The sequence below is a fragment of the Elephas maximus genome, chromosome 10, assembly GCF_024166365.1.
Source record: "Elephas maximus indicus isolate mEleMax1 chromosome 10, mEleMax1 primary haplotype, whole genome shotgun sequence".
Classification (NCBI taxonomy): domain Eukaryota; kingdom Metazoa; phylum Chordata; class Mammalia; order Proboscidea; family Elephantidae; genus Elephas; species Elephas maximus.
The window spans coordinates 106166878-106184651 of record NC_064828.1 but is presented as its reverse complement, the minus strand read 5'-3'; the positions used below and the strand labels follow the sequence as shown (position 1 = coordinate 106184651).

Sequence of the window (17774 nt, the reverse complement as noted above, 5' to 3'; positions counted from 1 at the left end):
AAATCCTAAAGGCAACAGATTTGGTTGCCATGCCACACATATGCTGCCCTCGCTTACACTGGCACTTACTGAACCGTTGGGAACGGGTTCGAAGCCCTGGTTTTGTTCTGTTGCGCATGGGGTTGCCATGAGTCAGGGGCCAACTCGACAGCAGCTAACAACAATGATGTATTATAATTGTTAATATAATATTGTTCTTACAGCTGCTGATAAAATATTATAATACTACTGATATTATTGCTTAATAGTAGCTAGCACACATTGCCTCCCTAGTCTGCCTCCTGCCCTAACATCGATGCATTAAATTCCATCATCTCACTTAATTCTCATGTTAAGCCTATGAGGGGGGTACTATTATTCTCCCCATTTTCAGATGAGGAAACTGAGGCAGAGAGAGGCATGTAATGCCCAAGAGCACGGGGGCGGTAAGTGCTAGAGCTGGGACTTGAGTTCAGGTCCTTGGACTCTAGGTCCTGGCACTCGACTACCAGCCCAGAGAGGGTGGGTCCTTTGGCTTAAGATTTTGCTTTCTGTGAGAGTTTATGGCCCTTCAGGGACAGCAACACAATACGCGTGGGCCACTGAGCGTGATCAGAAGTGAGCCCACAGCCCTTCTAGAGTAGGCAGGGTGGAGAGAGCCTGAGAACCCCAGCAGACAGAGGGAGACGGGTGGGGATGTTGCTGAGTGCGGAAATGACAGGCAGGAGGGGGTGCGCCTGGCAAGGCGTTCCCCAGCCTGGAAGGTGGCCCTGTGAAGGGGACTCGGCAGTAGGCTGGCTCACTTCCAGATGCCTCCGCCTGCCCCTGCCCTCCGCTTGGAGACAACGCTAGGACTCCTGCCATGGCCTCACCCTATTTGGACCTGTAGCATCATTGAATTGCTGCATTAACCTGAACCTGAAATGACTCCAGGCACATGTTGTCTTTCAAAGAAAAGAGGGGATGTGAGCGTGTGTGTGTGAGCGAACATGTATATGTGGGTGTGTGAGTGTGAATATCTCTGAACATGTGTATGTGTGAGCAAGAGTGTTGTGTGATTATGTTGAATGCATGTGTTTGTGTGTGAATGTGTATGTGTGGTTGTGAGTGTGTGTACATGTGAATATGTGTGTGAAAGTGTGTGTGACAGTGTGAATGCATGTGTGAAAGTGAACATGAATGTGAATGTGAGACTGAATGTGGTATGAGTGTGATATGTGTGAATGTGAGTGTGAGAGTGAATGAGTGTGTGTATATGAGTGTGAGTGTGAATATGTGAATGTGAGAGTGTGTTTGACCGTGTGAATGTGTGTGGGAGTATGAGTGAGTGAGTTTGAGTGCACATATGTGTGGGTGAGTAAACTCTGGGGTGTCCCCAGGACCTCCCTGTTAAAGTTCTGGGAGCAGGACATGGGAAGGGGGCCTGAGGAGCTGGGGTGCCCCCTGAGAAGGCAGACAAGGCAAACCCTGACCCTTGACCCTGAGCCAGTGCAAGAGCTGAGGCTGGTGCCCATCTGAACTGAAACCCAGCTGGGGGTTTCTGTCTTCGCAGGGAAGCAGGGACATGCTCCCGGAGTCATGGGGCCATGGAGGAGGACACACAGCTGGGCCACTTGCCCAGAAGCACCTGCACATGGCAGAGATGCCCTGTCCCCATGAGGGACAGGAAGGACACGGGAAGGGCTATCTTTCTCAAACTGTGGGTCATGGGTCACGGGTCATGACCCATTAGTAACGCAACCACCACCACCAATTTTTTTTTTTTCCCAAAGTAAAATAGAAGAGAATAATATGAAAGACCGTTTTCTGTAACGTGGGTTGACTTTTTGCTAGGGAGAGAGATAAAGACCTGCATAGGTTCAGGGTCACAATACAACATGGATTTCTCACTCCACCGACCGTTGCCTTCCTCTTTTAATGTTTTCACCCCTTGCCTCTGATCTCTCCCTAGGGTGACCAGTTCTACAAATCCTGGTTGCCAGCCTCACCTGGGACCTCCTTCAACACCACCTTGCAATCAAATTGTCTCTCTCACGCCCAGCATGCAACTATTTCTAGACTTCTCCCCTCTGCTCTGGCACCGGCCTGTTCTCCACTCATCACGTTCCACAGGGAGAAAGAAAGAAGATAGGAGCCCTTGGGCAGGAACCCCTCCAGCGGGAGGAGGATCACAAGGTATTTCTTCCTGGGCTCACTAAGCAGCCACCCCCTCTCCTGCCATTACCAGCTCTGTGACCCTGAGTAATGACATGGCTTCCCTGAGCCTTGGTGCTCTCAGCTCTAAGTGGGAGAATAACACCAACCACCACCCAGCAGATACCAGAGCCCCAAGCCCTGCTCTCGGTGTTTCAGAATTAATCGAGGCACTGCACGGGAAGGCACCCAGGCGAGTGACTGGTTCTCCAAAGGTGCTCACAGTGGGTGAATTCTCCACTTACCCCAGGCAGGGTGCCGTTCTTCTGCCTCCTAGTCTCAGGGTCCACCTAGAACTGGAGTCGGTCTACCACGTGCATTTACTTCGAGAAAGAATCAAGGGATTTCTTTGAGACAGGAGCTGGGGGGACGAAACTTACAAATCCAGGGCAACAGGGGCTAAATGCAAGATAACAAACCAAAGACAGTGGTTCGGTCTCTGTTTAGAAGCCAGAAGTTAAAACAGTGGCTAATGTTTGTACTTGGTCCCTAAAAAAAAAAAAAAAACCTAGGTACCTTCTATTTAGCATCACTCAGTTCTCACAATGGGCTCAAGCATAACAACGATTGGGAAGATAGCGCAGGACCAGGTAGTGTTTCATTCTGTTGTACATGGGGTTGCTATGAATCGGAACCAACTCGACAACACCTAATAACAAAACAGTTCTCATAATGGCTGTATCAGGTTACTGTTGTTAGTTGCTGTCAAGTTGGCTCCAACTCATGTGACCCTATGTACAACATAACAAAATGTTGCCCAGTCCTGCATCACCTTCATGATCCTTGGCACGTTTGAGTCCATAAGGCCTTATGAGGTAGGTCCTACTATTATTCCCTTTAATGGATGGAGACACAGAGGCACAGAGAAGTTAAATCAACACAAGTTCACACAGACAAGGAACTACAGAGGCAGAGCTCAGACGCAGACATCACTACCACACTGTCCAGATCTGGCTTGTCTCTTACCATCCTGCCCAGTGTTATCTTTTCCTTGAGGGGCAGAGGTATCAACAGGGGTGGAGAGTCCCCCAGACTGGGCCCTTGATAGGTTCCCAATTCTGAACACCCATCACCACAAAGCTCTTTGGTGGCACTTCCCTTTTGCCTTAGCCAAATCCCAGGGCTTTTATCTGAAAACCCTGATAAGGTGCCTGCAATGAACTAGGGAGGAGGGTAGGGAGAGAGGTCTGAGTTTGGCTTGGTCTGGCTAGAGGAGTCCTCTGACCCTTCCAGAGGGCAATGGGTGAGGGCGGTACTAATAGGTGCTCTCTGTGGGCAGAGCCCAGGTCAGTGGTCTGCTCTGGCCCCTGTCCATTGGAATAAGATAGTCTGCTCTGGGCTCCTGCAGTACCATAGGCTGCTTTTGTGTGGCCTTTTTAGCCTTTCTCTTGTCTTATATCTCCCATCCAAGTGATTCGGTGCAACTGTGGGATAGAGTAAATGTGCCACACCAAAGGGATTAGGCAGCTTTACCATCCTGCTGGGCTTGAAATGAGCCACCCCAGAGGTGGGAAGAGAGGATCCCACCACAACCAGGGAGAACAGCCAGAAGCCAGCACATCCTTTGGACCTGGAATCCCCTCGCTGAGAAGCTCCTAGAATCAGGAGAGAGAGAGAGAAGTGGCAGCAGAGACCCAGCAGCAGGAGACAGCATGGTGTGCTTCCCGGCGCTTGGAGAGAGAAAGCTGGGTGCCTTTGGGCAGAGGCCCAGGGCCAGGGAGGGGCTGCCTGTGAGCATAGCTGAAAAGAGGCTGCCCTGATGAAAGAACCGTATTCTGAGTGTTTCTGAGCTTGAATTGTAACCTGTTACTTTCCTAATAAACTCATAATCATGAGTATGGTCTGTGAATTCTGTGTGGCCATTGCAACGAATTATCAGTCCCAGCAGAGAAGCAGAGGGTGCTGTAGGAGGGATAGTTGGTGTCAGAGTCGGTAAAGATGGCGGAAACAGGAAGCATATCTGATCTCCACCTTAAAATAGTCAGCCTTGGGCTGTTGATTTTGACTCTCCTTTCCCCTCGTGAAGTTAGAGGAGGTTGGACATTGCCCCCACACCATTTTTACAGCTCCCCTATGAGGGGCTTTAGCTGCTGAGCTAGTCGCTGGGACCCTTCTAGGAGGCATCCACAGACAGCACCTGGAAAACTGTGTCACTATGTGACAAACTGTAGGAACAAATATAGGGCAGTGGCTCCTGAAGGGTATTCTAGATTAGGGCAAACTCCCAGCACTTAAACCCAGCAGTGTGTAGCAGTTAGGTAAACGATAGCATTTTTATGGTTGAAGTTACCACAGGCCAGGTTTGTTGTTATTTGAAGCTGAAAGCATTCTCAGCTGACAGTATCTCAAACGACCGGTGAAAGGTTGATAGATGACTTCAGTAGAGTGCCTGCTATGTGATAAGCACTCAGTATGTTGTACTTTCCTTCCTCAGGTCCCATTCTACCTACCTCCCAGCCCCAAGGACAAATGGCACAGAGCCCCCACTGTATGGAGGCAGCATTCCAGTCCTTGACTGTTCATGGATGGCTCCATGACTCAGGAAGGCAACATGGCGGAACACAGGCACCAGGACAAGGAAAGCCATCCTGGATAGCAGCTCCAGACTTCAGGCCTTGGGCTGAGTGAGAGGACAAGCCCAGGTGAGCAGTGACAAGCACAGGTGCCAAGGCCTTCTTCATTCGTCTCCAGGCCACTTGCCTGGGGCTGCCTGGGGCTGTAACAAATGGGAGCCATTCACCATTCTGGCCCATGATGGGGCCCTCCATTGGCTGCTGATCCTGAAAGCCTTCCCCGAATAACCAGGCCACCACCAGGCCCGGCTGTGCCCCAGTGTCCTCATTCAACCTGTCTCGTCTATGGGAACAAGCATCGTCTGGTGCCTTGCTGAGCTGACATGTGAGTCAGCCTGTTCCTTCTGTTCCCTCTTTTCTGTTTCCTTTTGTCAACTCCCCCGACACACTAGATTAGGAACCTGCAAAAAGCAGAAGCCTCCTCTTCCTCAGCTGTATAAACTGCTGGGTGGCATGCAACTCTGAGGGAACAATCATCTTTGAAGAGCTAGGAACCCCTATGCCAACTTCCTGCCCCCTCCAAAAACCAACAGTGGGTAGTAGTAAGAGCACTGGGCTGGGGGTCAGGACACTTGTTTCCTGTCCGCTATGAGTCGGAATTGACTCGATGGCAGTGGGTTTGGTTTGGTTTTTTGGTAGTGAGGGAGGTGGGCTGAAGGATCCTGGAACTTCTTCCTTCCAACTCATAGCGAGTCTATGGGACCGAGAAGAACTGCTCCATAGGGTTTCCTAGGCTGTAATCTTTACAGGAGCAGATCTCCAAGTCCTTTCTCCTGCAGAGCTGCAGGCTAGTTAGAACCACTGAACTTCTGGTTAGCAGCTAAGCGCCTTAACCATTGCGCCACGAGGGCTCCTTGACATTCGTATATATTTTTTTCTATTTTACTATGCTTTAGGTGAAAGTCTACAGCGCAAGTTAGTTTCTCACTCAAAAACCCAGACACAAGTTGTTCCGTGACATTGGTGACTGCGGTGGATTAATTACTTTTGTGTGTGGCCTTTCCAGCCATGGTTTTGTAACTCTCAACCAGGTTGATTATGTGATAGGATAACCGTGGCCTACTAAAGGAATTGGTCAGTTTTGCCTTAAAGGAGAGCCAATTCCAGGGCAGCGGGGAGGAGCTTACTGTCATGTAAGGAAGAGACCCAGCAGCAGGACGCAGCCCGGTGAAGTTCCCAGCCCACGGAGAGAGAACCCTGAGTGCCTTTGGGCAGAGACTGAGGGCCAGGGAGAGGTGTGCTGAGAGCGTGGCTGGGAAGAGGCTGTCCTGATGGAAGAACTGTATCCTGGGTGTTCCTGAGCCTGAATTGTAACTGTTACTTCCCTAATAAACCCCATAATGGTGAGTATGGTCTGTGAGTTCTGTGTGGCCATTGCAATGATTTATCGAACCCAGTAGAGAGGGCTGTGGGAGGGACAGCTGCTGTCAGAACTGGTGATGATGGCAGAGAGAGGAGGCATGTTTGAACTCCGCCTCATGAGAATCAGCCTTGGGTTGTCGATCTTGGTTTTCCTTCCCCCTTGTGGGGTTGGCGGAGGCCAGACACTGCCCCCAAGCCATTTTTACACTGACATTTGTGTTTTTTAAAAGTCTTTGAAGGTAGTCAGTTGTGGGTTCAAATCATGCTCTACCACTTAGTAGCCATATTACTCAGGGTAGACTCCTTACCACTACAGATTAGGTAGCTAGTGTGTTTCTAGATATTTGTCCATTTCCTCTAGGTTTTCAAATTTGTTGGAGTACAATTTTTCATAGTATTCTGTTACGATTCTTTTAATTGCAGTTGGGTCTGCTGTGATACCGCCCACCCCATTTCTTATTCAGGTTATTTGCTTCCTCTCCTGTTTTTCTTTTGTCAGTTTGGCCAGTGGTTTATCGATTTTGTTGATCTTTTCAAAGAACCAGCTTTTGGTCTTGTTAACTCTTTCAATTGTTTTTCTGTTTCATTTAATTCTGCTGTAACCATTACTTGCTTTCTTCTGGTGCCCAAGGGCTTCTTTTGCTGCTCTCTTTCTATTTGTTCGAGTTGTAGGGTTAATGTTTTGATTTTGGCCCTTTCTTCTTTTTGGATGTGTGCATTTATTACTATAAATTGACCTCTGAGCAGTGCTTTTGCCATGTCCCAAAGGTTCTGGTAGGGTATGTTTTCATTCTCATTTGATTCTGTGAATTCATTTATTCCATCTTTAATTTCCTTACCACTGTAGAGTTGAGCTTCCTTACTTATGAAATAGAGATCCTACCACTTGTTCTGCAAGGTCATTGGAAAGATGAGAGATGGTGGAAATAAAGGGCTGAACCTGTGCGTGGCACACACAGACCTAGGGTGACCGATGACTTAAAGTGCCTTTCCTTGGCCCCAGCACCTTGAAGGGTAAGAGAGCCTTCAAGGAAAGCTTTTGCCAAACTACTGGATTACTTGAGCTCACACCTAGGAAGAAAATCATATAGCCACTGCTCCCCTCCTTCTCTCTGAAGACCTGGAGCCACCTACATGGCTGGTCCATATTAAAACTCAGGTTACTGCAACCTTTGATAAGCCCCCACTACATAAAGCAGTCTTATATAGAGTTCCTTTCACTAAAAACCACCTTTCGGCCTCAAAGCAACAATGTTACAGTCGCAATGGGCATACCTGCACCCAGATCTTGGTTTCTAACACCACGCTCCATTAAAAGGAACCAAGGCTCCTTGGAGAAATGGCTGATTCTAGGACTGAGGCAGGAAATAAACATGATGAGTCTGGAGTATCTTGCAGTGCCAGAAAGAAAAAAGCCCACAATGATAGGGCTATGTCAGAGGGACACAAGAGCCAGCTGAAAGAGCTCCCAATGGCCAAAGCTAGCACAACTTGAGCAACAAAATGAAGTAGTATTGGATTATGTCCCAAAGTCTGAAGTAAATATCCATGAATCCATACTAATATATGTAAATGATTGGATCAATAAATAAATGGAGGAGAATAGACAAATCTGTTTGGAAGAATTCCAAATAATTTATGTAAATACACAATAAAGGAGGCGAAGCCTAATTCCCCACTCCTTGAGAGTGGGCTGTGACTTCCTTTGGAAGAGTATAGTATGGAAAGGGGGAAAAAAGAGTAACTTTACAGTGGAGAAACCTGACAAACACTAGCCCAAGGTCAAGGGTCAATACCAACAGCAACAAGTCATGTTGAGAGCATGTACCCTTGATATGACGTGATGAGGATGGCACTTTATCTCAGGGGTCACCCTCCCCAAAACCCACAACCCCAGTCTAATCATGAGAAAAACATCAGACAAATCCCAACTGAGGAACATTCTGCAAAATCCCTGACTGGTCCTGCTCAAAATTGTCAAGGTCATCAAAAACAAGGCAAGTCTGAGAAACTGTCAGAGCCAAGAGGAGCCTTAGGAGACATGATGACTAAATGTAACGTGGTGTCCTGGAACAGACAAAGGATATGAGGTAAAAACCAAGGAAACAAATCAAGTATGAGCTTTAGTTAATATGAATTGGTTCGTGAACTAACGCCAGATGTTAACAATGGGAGGAAGCAAGTGCAGTGTACGTGGGAACTCTCTGTATTATCATCACAATTTTCTATAAATCTAAAACTATTCTGAAATAAAAAGTTTATTAACAACAACGACCTCCTTTGGGTGCAGAAGGAATAAAGGTGGCTTTTTGATTGCCTTGTTTCTGGATACACACAAATCAAAAATGGCCAATATGTTCCTAACACCTTATCAGAGAAGTAGACTGCAGGGAGTGAGACGTGGTCAAGGTCACGTAGATGTTTGGGACAAAGGGGCTGGATCCCCTCTGGCCTGGAACAGGAGGAAGCACTGTCTCTCACTGGTGCCTGGAGAGGTGGGGCCAGGGGGTCCCTGAGAATCCTCCCAGCTCTCATAGCCTGGGGCCACCAGTGGTACCCATGGCTTTTAAAATGGCAAGGTCATTGCCCCAGTGGAGTATCAGATAGTCCTGTGAGAGCGATCCTGTGGCAAAGGGTCTTCCCAGAATCACTAAGATCTCCCCACATAGCATCTGCTCCTGCTAGCTGTGTGACCACAGACAAGTGAGTTAACCGCTCTGTGTCCCCCATTTCCTCATCTCTGAGTGGGGATGCTAATAATGCTACCTGATAGAAATTGCTGTGAGCACCAAATAAGAAGGTGCAAACAGCAGCTTTGACTAAAAGCTGGCCCATCTTTGTATTAGAGCTTAATTAGGGGCTTTGCTGCTGTTGTCGTTAGGTGCCATCAAGTTGATTTTGACTCAGTAGAACTATGTCACAGAATTTTTTTCTAGGCCGTAATCTTTATGAGAGCAGATTGCCAGGTCTTTCTCCTGAGGAGCTACTGGTAAGTTTGAACTGCCAATCTTTCAGTTAGCAGCTGAGCGCTTAACTGTTGTGCCACTAGGGCTCCTTTAGGGCTTTGCTTCTGCCTGAAAATATAGACTCACTTGGGAGCAGGGGGTGTAACGGTGGAGGGCAGGGAAGGCAAGGAAGCTAGATCTGCTCCAGGCAGTTTTCCGTCGAACTGGCCCAGCCCCTGAGGCTTCAGAAGGCGGCCGTGAGTGGGCAGTGGGAGGGCGCGGCCATTTTCCAAGAACGCTCCCTGGACATAACCTGGCCTCCTTTAGTGCAGCCGTGTTCAGTCCCAACAGTAATCTGTGGTCTCACTCACAGGATTGAACTCAAGCTCTAGGCACAGGTGTCACTTCAGGACCCAGCCTGAAGCTTTTTTTCCCAACCAGTTGCCATCAAGTTGACTCTGATTCATGGGAGCCCCGTGTGTCAGAGTAGAACTACACTCCACAGGGTTTTCAACGGCTGATTTTTCAGAAATAGATTGCCAGGCCTTTTTTATGAGGCATCTCTGGGTGGACTTGAACCTCCAGTCTTTCAGTTAGCAGCTGAGCATGTTAACTGCACTCAGAGACTCCTTTCCTATCCTCTGCCTTTTCTGTAGAAGCACTCCCGGGGCTGGGCTGCCTGGGCACCCCTCTGCCTGGGGTGAAGACACTCCAGGCCTCTTGCAGACACTGAGGCTGGGATTCAAGCTTAAGGCCTTGCTTGAACTTGTGCTCACCTGGAAAGTGAGTTTCCTCTTGCCGCAGGCCCTGAGCTCCCCGGCCTGGCTTTGTGAGCTCCCCAGAACACCTGCCCTCCTGCCATCCTTGTGATGAAGAATCAGAGCTCTGTGTACGCTGAGCCCAGGCCCTGAGCTGGGCACCTCGTCACAGGTTTGAGGAGTGCCTCGTGGGGCTGCCCTCCAGGGGCTGGCGACAGGCTCTGACTCCTCCCATCACAGTGTCTTCCATCCCATGTGCCTCCTCAACCACAGCTAGGTCTACACCCACCTCTGGGCCTCAGCCTCTGCTCTCCACCATCACCCACTCCCCAGCAGACCCTTTCTGCTCCCATCCCTACCCAGCCCATCCGCTCGGAGTAGCCCAGCTCAGGCCTCCTCCAGGAAGCCTGCCCAGGTGGCCCCACCTGGTGGTGCTCTTTCCCTCCTCCAGAACTAGCTGTCCTGCTTTCACAGGGCACTCAGACCCCCCACCCCACACGGTCACCATTCCTATCCCTACATGGAGCCCACCAGACCCTTTGAGAGGAGAGGGGTAAGATCTTATCTTACCCATCTTTATAAACGTGGCTCAGCTGGCTACTATTTGACCTCAAAAACTTATTTCTTTTTCTGTCCTGCTGCTAACTCTTCCATCTGTGGAGGGGTGTGCTTGGGAATAGCTAGGACTGGACTCACAGTCTTGTCACGCACTAGCTATGTGACCTTCAGCAGGTTACTCCACTCTTGGTGGTGGATGCTGTCAGGGCCACTCACACTTGTTGGGGCTTTAGCTTTTTAGCAGCCTCCAGCCCTCCTTCTAACTGCCAGCCATGCATCTCTTTGCCCAGGAGCTGTTTCTGAACAGGGTTGGATCTGCTTATACTCAGGGTAGAGAGGTGGTGCCGGCAAACGAATCCTCCCCACCCCCACAGCCTTTAAGCAATGACTATCAAGAGTTGGGAGTCCCTAGCCGGTGCAAACAGTTAAGCACTCGGCTGCTAACCAGAAGGTTGGCAGTTCCAGTCCACCCAGAAGCACTTCAAAAGAAAGGCCTAGTGGTCCACTTTCAAAAGATTAGTCATTGAATACCCTATGGAGGCACAGTTCTACCCTGACACACATGGGGTCATCGTGAGCCAGAACTGACTCAGTGGCAACTGGGTAATTATTAAGAGTTGATGAATCACACCTCAGCCTCCTCACCCAGGGGCAGATTATCCAATTGGCAAGGTAAGCATGGTGCTGACAGAGACTGGAGGAATCCCTAAGATTATGGTCCCCAGACACCCTGCTAACCCAGAACTGAAACCATTCCTGAAGCCCACTTTTCAGACAAAGATTAGACAGGCCTATAAAACAAACAGTAACACTTGAGGAACGTGCTTCTTAGTTCAATCAAATATATGAGACCAAATGGGCAAATGCTGCCAAAAAGCAAGATAAGAAAGCAGGAAAGGAGAGAAATGGGTCGAATGGACACAGGGAACCCGGGGTAAAAACGGGGAGGCTGCTGTCACATTGTGGGGATTGCAACCAATGTCACAAAACTATGTGTGTATAAGTTTTTGAATGAGAAATTAACTTAAGCTGTAAACTTTCACCTAAAGCACACACACACACACACACACACGTGGTAAAACCCATGTGAAATTGTTTCACTACAAATTAATGAGTAAGCACAAGTCAGCCCGTGTTTACCTGGTTTACTGGGTCATGCGCCCCTGTCAGGGATTATAAATTTGAAAAGAGGCTTTGATTCTGTAGGAAGGTGCTGTGGGGCTGGGAGAGGGACAGCTGCCAGCCCTACCTAGAAGCAGAATCTCTGATGTGGTCAAAAATGTGAAATTGTTCACTACAGAGGATCTGGTAAGCAAGGTAAGCACCGTGCTTACCTTGCCTATTGGATAATCCGCCCTGCCCTCACCTCTCAGGTGGAATAACCCTGAGAGGTGTGTTCTGCACTGCATCCCAGAGTTCCCCAGCAAGACTAAGCTCCAGTTTTCCCTAGTGGTAACTTGCATGATGATGTTGTTAGGTGCTGTCAAGTTGATTCCGACTCATAGCGACCCCATGGGGCAGAGCAGAACTGCCCCATAGGGTTTTCTAGGCTGTGACCTTTATGGCAGCAGTTCGCCAGGTCTTCCTTCTGCAGAGCCAGTGGGTGGGTTTGAACCACCAACCCTTCCGTTAGCAGCTGAGTGCGTAACCATTGCTCTACTGGGGCTTCTTTTACTTGTATCATAGCATATCCTTTATTAGCTGCTTTCCCTTCCCTGCCTCAGTTTCCCCACTGGTGCTTCCTGGGCTCGCCTCCAAATGAAGCACTTGCATTCAAATCTTCATTTCAGGGTCTGTTTCTGGGGAGACCCAAACTAGGGCACTCCACTTGGCCTCAGGTTCATTATCTGTATTATGGGGACAATAGCAGAGTCTACCTCAGGGAGGTACCATGAAGGCCAAATGACACAGCATTCTCAAAGTACTCGGCACAGGGTCTGGCATTAATAAGCATTCTCCAAATAGAACTGCTATTGCTATTTTTAGTTATTATTATTTTTAGTTGTGCTTATTTTTTGAAGAGAGGACGGAATCATTTGACATAACAGTTGTGACTTCTGCCTGGCCCAGCTTGCCCCGGAGACCCACTTGCCTTCTCCTGGGATGGTCCTCATCGTTTGGTCCACTCCCATCCACACATACCTCCTGGGCACGCCCCTCCTAATGAGCCAAGAAAAGTCCAGAATATGGCCATCCCTTGACCATTAAAAATTTGCTCCTTGGGCTAGTTTTTGAGCTGCATCCAACAGGGGAAGGTGGAAAAGCTAATCCCTCAGCATCTAATGGGGAGACTGGATGCTCAATCGGGGCTGTGCCCAGGAATACTGGCCAGACACCTGCTGGGGTGAAACCCAGAGGTTTTCTATCCAGTTTCATCATCCGTTCTGACACCCTCCACCCCTTTGAATCTGAAAACCATCTGGTGGGGAGCAATAAAACAATGGAACTTGTTCTCTTGAAGACTGTGATCTCCCTGCCTGCTTCCCTCCAACCCCCTCTCTGCTCTTCTCCCCAGAAAAGAGGCAGCTGCAGACTTCCAGACTGATGCTGGGCGCTGAGGTGGGGGTGGGTTGGCCCCCAGGTCCGTGGCTCCATATCCCCAGAGGATGCCTTCCCTGGGCCTATATATCCACATAATCCTTACAACACCCCTGGGATAGGAGAGCTACTAACACTCCCATTTCAAGGTGAGAAAAGCGAGGCGCAGAACATTTAAGCCAATTGCCCAACTCTTGGATCACGACCCTCCAAAATCTTTGGCCCCCGCACATCGCCTCTTGTTTTCATATGTAAAATGGAGGAGCTATGAAATGACATGTCGGGTCCCCGGTCTCCGATGCTCTCTGATCCGATGCCTTGCTGTGCTCTCAGATCAGAGCGGCCAGCGTGGTGCTCTGAGCCTGCCAGTCCTACTCTCATGCGCCCAGATGCCCAGATGGCCACACCAGCCACAAACTCCACTGCTCTCCACCCAGGAATACCTGCTCACTAGGGCAGAAACCAGCCCTTCCCACCAAGAAACTCTCCTCTGAGTTCTGGAAAAACACCGTGGTCAAAAACTGCTAACTCTAAGGAAGGAAAGCAAACAAGCAGCTGTCCAGATAACGGACCCAGGCAGGCGTAGCCTCACCCTCCTACAGTAGGGGCCTACCCGGAGGCGTGAGGCAGAGAGACCCCGACTCACCCCGGCCGCCTCCTGCTGCAGGATCCCTGCCACCTCGGCCCGACCCAGACCCAGCTGCAGCCACACGGGGCACGTTCGGATGAGCTTCTCCAAGACGCTGATGCCCCGGCGGGGAAGGCAATTCTTCGGGGTGGCTGGCAGACAGAGCCCCACACCATCTTCCTCCTTCTCTTCCTTGCCCTCTTCTTTGCCAACATCTGAAATGGGACTGAGAGAAGAGAATCCAATGACCAAGCCCATCCTGCAGCCGGCCCAGAAAGGGGTTTATTAAAACAACGTTTACATTCAACCATGCTTACGTATTTAGCATCTATGTGGCCAGTGGCCCTTTGGGGGATTAAAAATTAAAATAAAAAATGAACATCTTGGACTTAAGGTGCTTATAATAGAGAAGGTGAGACATACACAGGATCAACCAGCTATAGTACAAGAAGAGAATAAGTACAACGTGGGAGCGAGCACATTATAATGGAAGTAGCTAATTCATACCACCCCCACGAGTCCGTCGATTTGTCATACCCTGCGGGCTTATGTGTTGCTGTGATGCTGGCAGCTATGCCACCGGGATTCAAATACCAGCAGGGTCACCCATGATGGACAGGTTTCAGCTGAGCTTCCAGACTAAGACAGACTAGGAAGAAGGACCTGGCAGTCTACTTCTGAAAAAATTGGCCAGTGAAAACCTTATGAATAGTAGTGGAACATTGTTTGATATAGTGCCAGAAGATGAGCCCCTCAGGTTGGAAGACACTAAAAGACTACTAGGGAAGAGCTGCCTCCTCAAAACAGAGTCTTTTGGGACCTTCATTTGCTGATGTGGCACGACTCAAAATGAGAAGAAACAGCTGCAAACATCCATTAATAATCGGAATGTGGAATGTACAAAGTATGAATCTAGGAAAAGTGGAAGTCATCAAAAATGAAATGGAACACATAAACATTGATATCCTAGGCATTAGTGAGCTGAAATGGACTGGTAGTGGCCATTTTGAATCAATCATATGGTCTTCTATGCCGGGAACAACCACTTGAAGAGGAATGGCGTTGCGTTCATCGTCAAAAAGAGCGTTTCAAGATCTATCCTGAAGTACGATGCTGTCAGCGATAGGATAATATCCATATACCTACAAGGAAGACCAGTTAATACGACTATTATTCAAATTTATGCACCATCCACTAAGGCCAAAGATGAAGGAACTGAAGATTTTTACCAACTTTTGCAGTCTGTAATTGATCAAACATGCAACCAGGATGCATTGATACTACTGCAGATTGGAATGCTGAAGTTGGAAACAAAGAAGAAGGATGGGTAGTTGTAAAATATGGCCTTGGTGATAGAAACAATGCCAGAGATCACATGACAGAATTTTTTAAAACCAACGACTTCTTTATTGCAAATACTGTTTTTCACCAACATAAACGGTGACTGTACACGTGAACCTCGCCAGATGGAATACACAGGAATCAAATCAACTACATCTGTGGAAAGAGACAATGGAAAATCTCAATATCATCAGTCAGAACAAGGCCAGGTGCTGACTGTGGAAAGGACTATCAATTGCTCATATGCAAGTTCAAGCTGAAGCTGGAGAAAATTAGAACAAGTCGATGAGAGCCAAAGTACAACGTTGACTATATCCCATCTCAATTTAGAGAACATCTCAGGAATACATTTGACGCGTTGAATGCTAATGACCAAAGACCAGACAAGCCGTGGAATGACATCAAGGACATCATACATGAAGAAAGCAAGAGGTCATTAAAAAGACAGGAAAGAAAGAAAAGACCAAAATGGATGTCAGAAGAGACTCTGAAACTTGCTCTTGAACATCGAATAGCTACAGTGAAAGGAAGAAATGATGACGTAAAAGAGTCGAACAGAAGATTTCAAAGGGCTGCTCAAGAAGACAAAGCAAAGTATTATAATGACATGTGCAAAGAGCTGGAGATGGAAAACCAAAAGGGAAGAACACACTTGGCCTTTCTTAAGCTGAAAGAACTGAAGAAAAAATTCAAGCGTCGAGTTGAAATATTGAAGAATTCTATGGGCAAAATATTAAAAGACGCAGGAAGCATCAAAAGAAGATGGAAGGAATACACATTGTTACTATACCAAAAAGAATTGGTCAACATTCAGCCATTTCGGGAGGTACCATATGAGCAGGAACCGACGATACTGAAGGAAGAAGTCCAAGCTGCACTGAAGGCATGGTGAAAAACAAGGCTCCGGGAATTGACGGAATACCAACTGAGATGTTTCAACAAATGGCTGCAGCACTGGAAGCACTGACTTGTCTATGCCAGGAAATGTGGAAGACAGTTACCTGGCCAACCGATGGAAAGAGATCCATATTTATGCCTGATCCCAAGAAAGCTGATCCCACCAAATGCGGAAATTATCGAACAATATCATTAGTATCACACACAAGTCAAATTTTGCTGAAGATCATTCAAAAGTGGCTGTAACACTATATCGACAGGGAACTGCCAGAAATTCAAGCCGGATTCAGAAGAGGATGTGAAACCAGGGATATCATTGCTGATGTCAAATGGATCCTGGCTGAAAGCAGAGAATAACAGAAAAATGTTTACCTGTGTTTTACTGACTATGCCAAGGCATTTGACTGTGTGGATCATAACAAATTATGGATAGCCTTGAGAAGAATGAGAATTCCAGAACACTTAATTGTGCTCACGAGGAACCTATACGTAGATCAAGAGGCAGTCGTTCGAACAGAACAAGGGGATAGTGATTGGTTTAAAGTCAGGAAAGGTGTGCGTCAGGATTGCATCCTTTCACCATACGTACTCGATCTGTATGCTGAGCAAATAATCCGAGAAAGTGGGCTCTATGAAGAATGGGGCATCAAGATTGGAGGAAGCTCATTAAAAACCAGCATTATAAAAGGACAAATATTGTGTGAGACCACTATTATAAGAACTTGAAAAATAGTTTAAACAGAGAAGAAAATATTCTTTGATGGTTACAAGAGTGGGGAGGGAGGGAAAGGGCTTTTCACTAATTAGATAGTAGATAAGAACTATTTTAGGTGAAGGGAAAGACAATACACAATACAGGAGAGGTCAGCACAACTGGTCTAAACCAAAAACAAAGAAGTTTCCTGAATAAACTGAACACTTCAAAGGCCAGTGTAGCAGGGGCAGGGGTTTGGGGACCATGGTTTCAGGGGACATCTAAGTCAACTGGCATAATAAAATCTATTAAGAAAACATTCTGCATTCCACTTTGGAAAGTGGTGTCTGGAGTCTTAAATGCTAGCAAGTGGCCATCTAAGATGCATCAGTTGGTCTCAGCCTACCTGGAGCAAAGGAGAATGAAGAACACCAAAGATCCAAGGTAATTATGAACCCAAGAGACAGAAAGGGCCACATAAACCAGAGACTACATCAGCCTGAGACCAGAAGAGCTAGGTGGTGTCTAGGTACAATCAGTGACTGCCCTGACAGGGAACACAACAGAGAACCCCTGAGGGAGCAGGACAGCAGTGGGATGCAGACCTCAAATTCTTATAAAAAGAGCAGGCTTAGTGGTTTAACTGAGACCAGAAGGACCCCGGAGGTCATGGTCACCAGACCTGTTAGCCCAAGACAGGAACCGTTCCCAAAGCCAACTCTTCCGACAGGGATTGGACTGGACTATGGAACAGAAAATGATACTGGTGAAGACTGAGCATCTTGGATCAAGTAGACACATGAGACTATGTGGGCAGCCCCTGTCTAGGGGGGAGATGAGAGGGCAGAGGGGGCCAGAAGCTGGCTGAATGGACACGAAATAGAGAGTGGAGGGAAGGAGTGTCTCTCTTATTAGAGGGAGAGCAACTAGGAGTATATAGCAAGGTCTATATAAATTTTTGTATGAGAGACTGACTTGTTTTGCAAACTTCCACTTAAAGCACAATTAAAAAAAAAACAAACCCTGCATTCTGCAGATGACACAATCTTGCCTGCTGAAAGTAAAGCGGACTTGGAGCATTTACTGTTGAAGATCAAAGACCACAGCTACACCTCAGCACAAAGAAAACAAAAATCCTCACAACTGGACCAATAAGCAACATCATGATAAATGGAGAAATAACTGAAGTTATGAAGGATTTCATTTTACTTCAATCCACAGTCAACACCCATGGAAGCAGCGGTCAAGAAATCAAAAGACGCGTTGCACTGAGCAAACCTGCTGCAAAAGACCTCTTTAAAGTGTTGA

The 17774-nt window shown here is 47.7% G+C and overlaps 1 protein-coding gene across 1 annotated transcript in view; it reads right to left on the bottom strand.

The window, feature by feature from the left end:
• The window catches only part of RIN3 (Ras and Rab interactor 3), a 152261-nt gene that overhangs the window by 93412 nt on the left and 41075 nt on the right, over positions 1-17774 (bottom strand). Inside the window, exon 2 of the mRNA XM_049899486.1 lies at positions 13553-13760. Coding sequence (XP_049755443.1) covers positions 13553-13760 — 208 coding nt within the window. The remainder of the gene's footprint in view (positions 1-13552; positions 13761-17774) is intronic.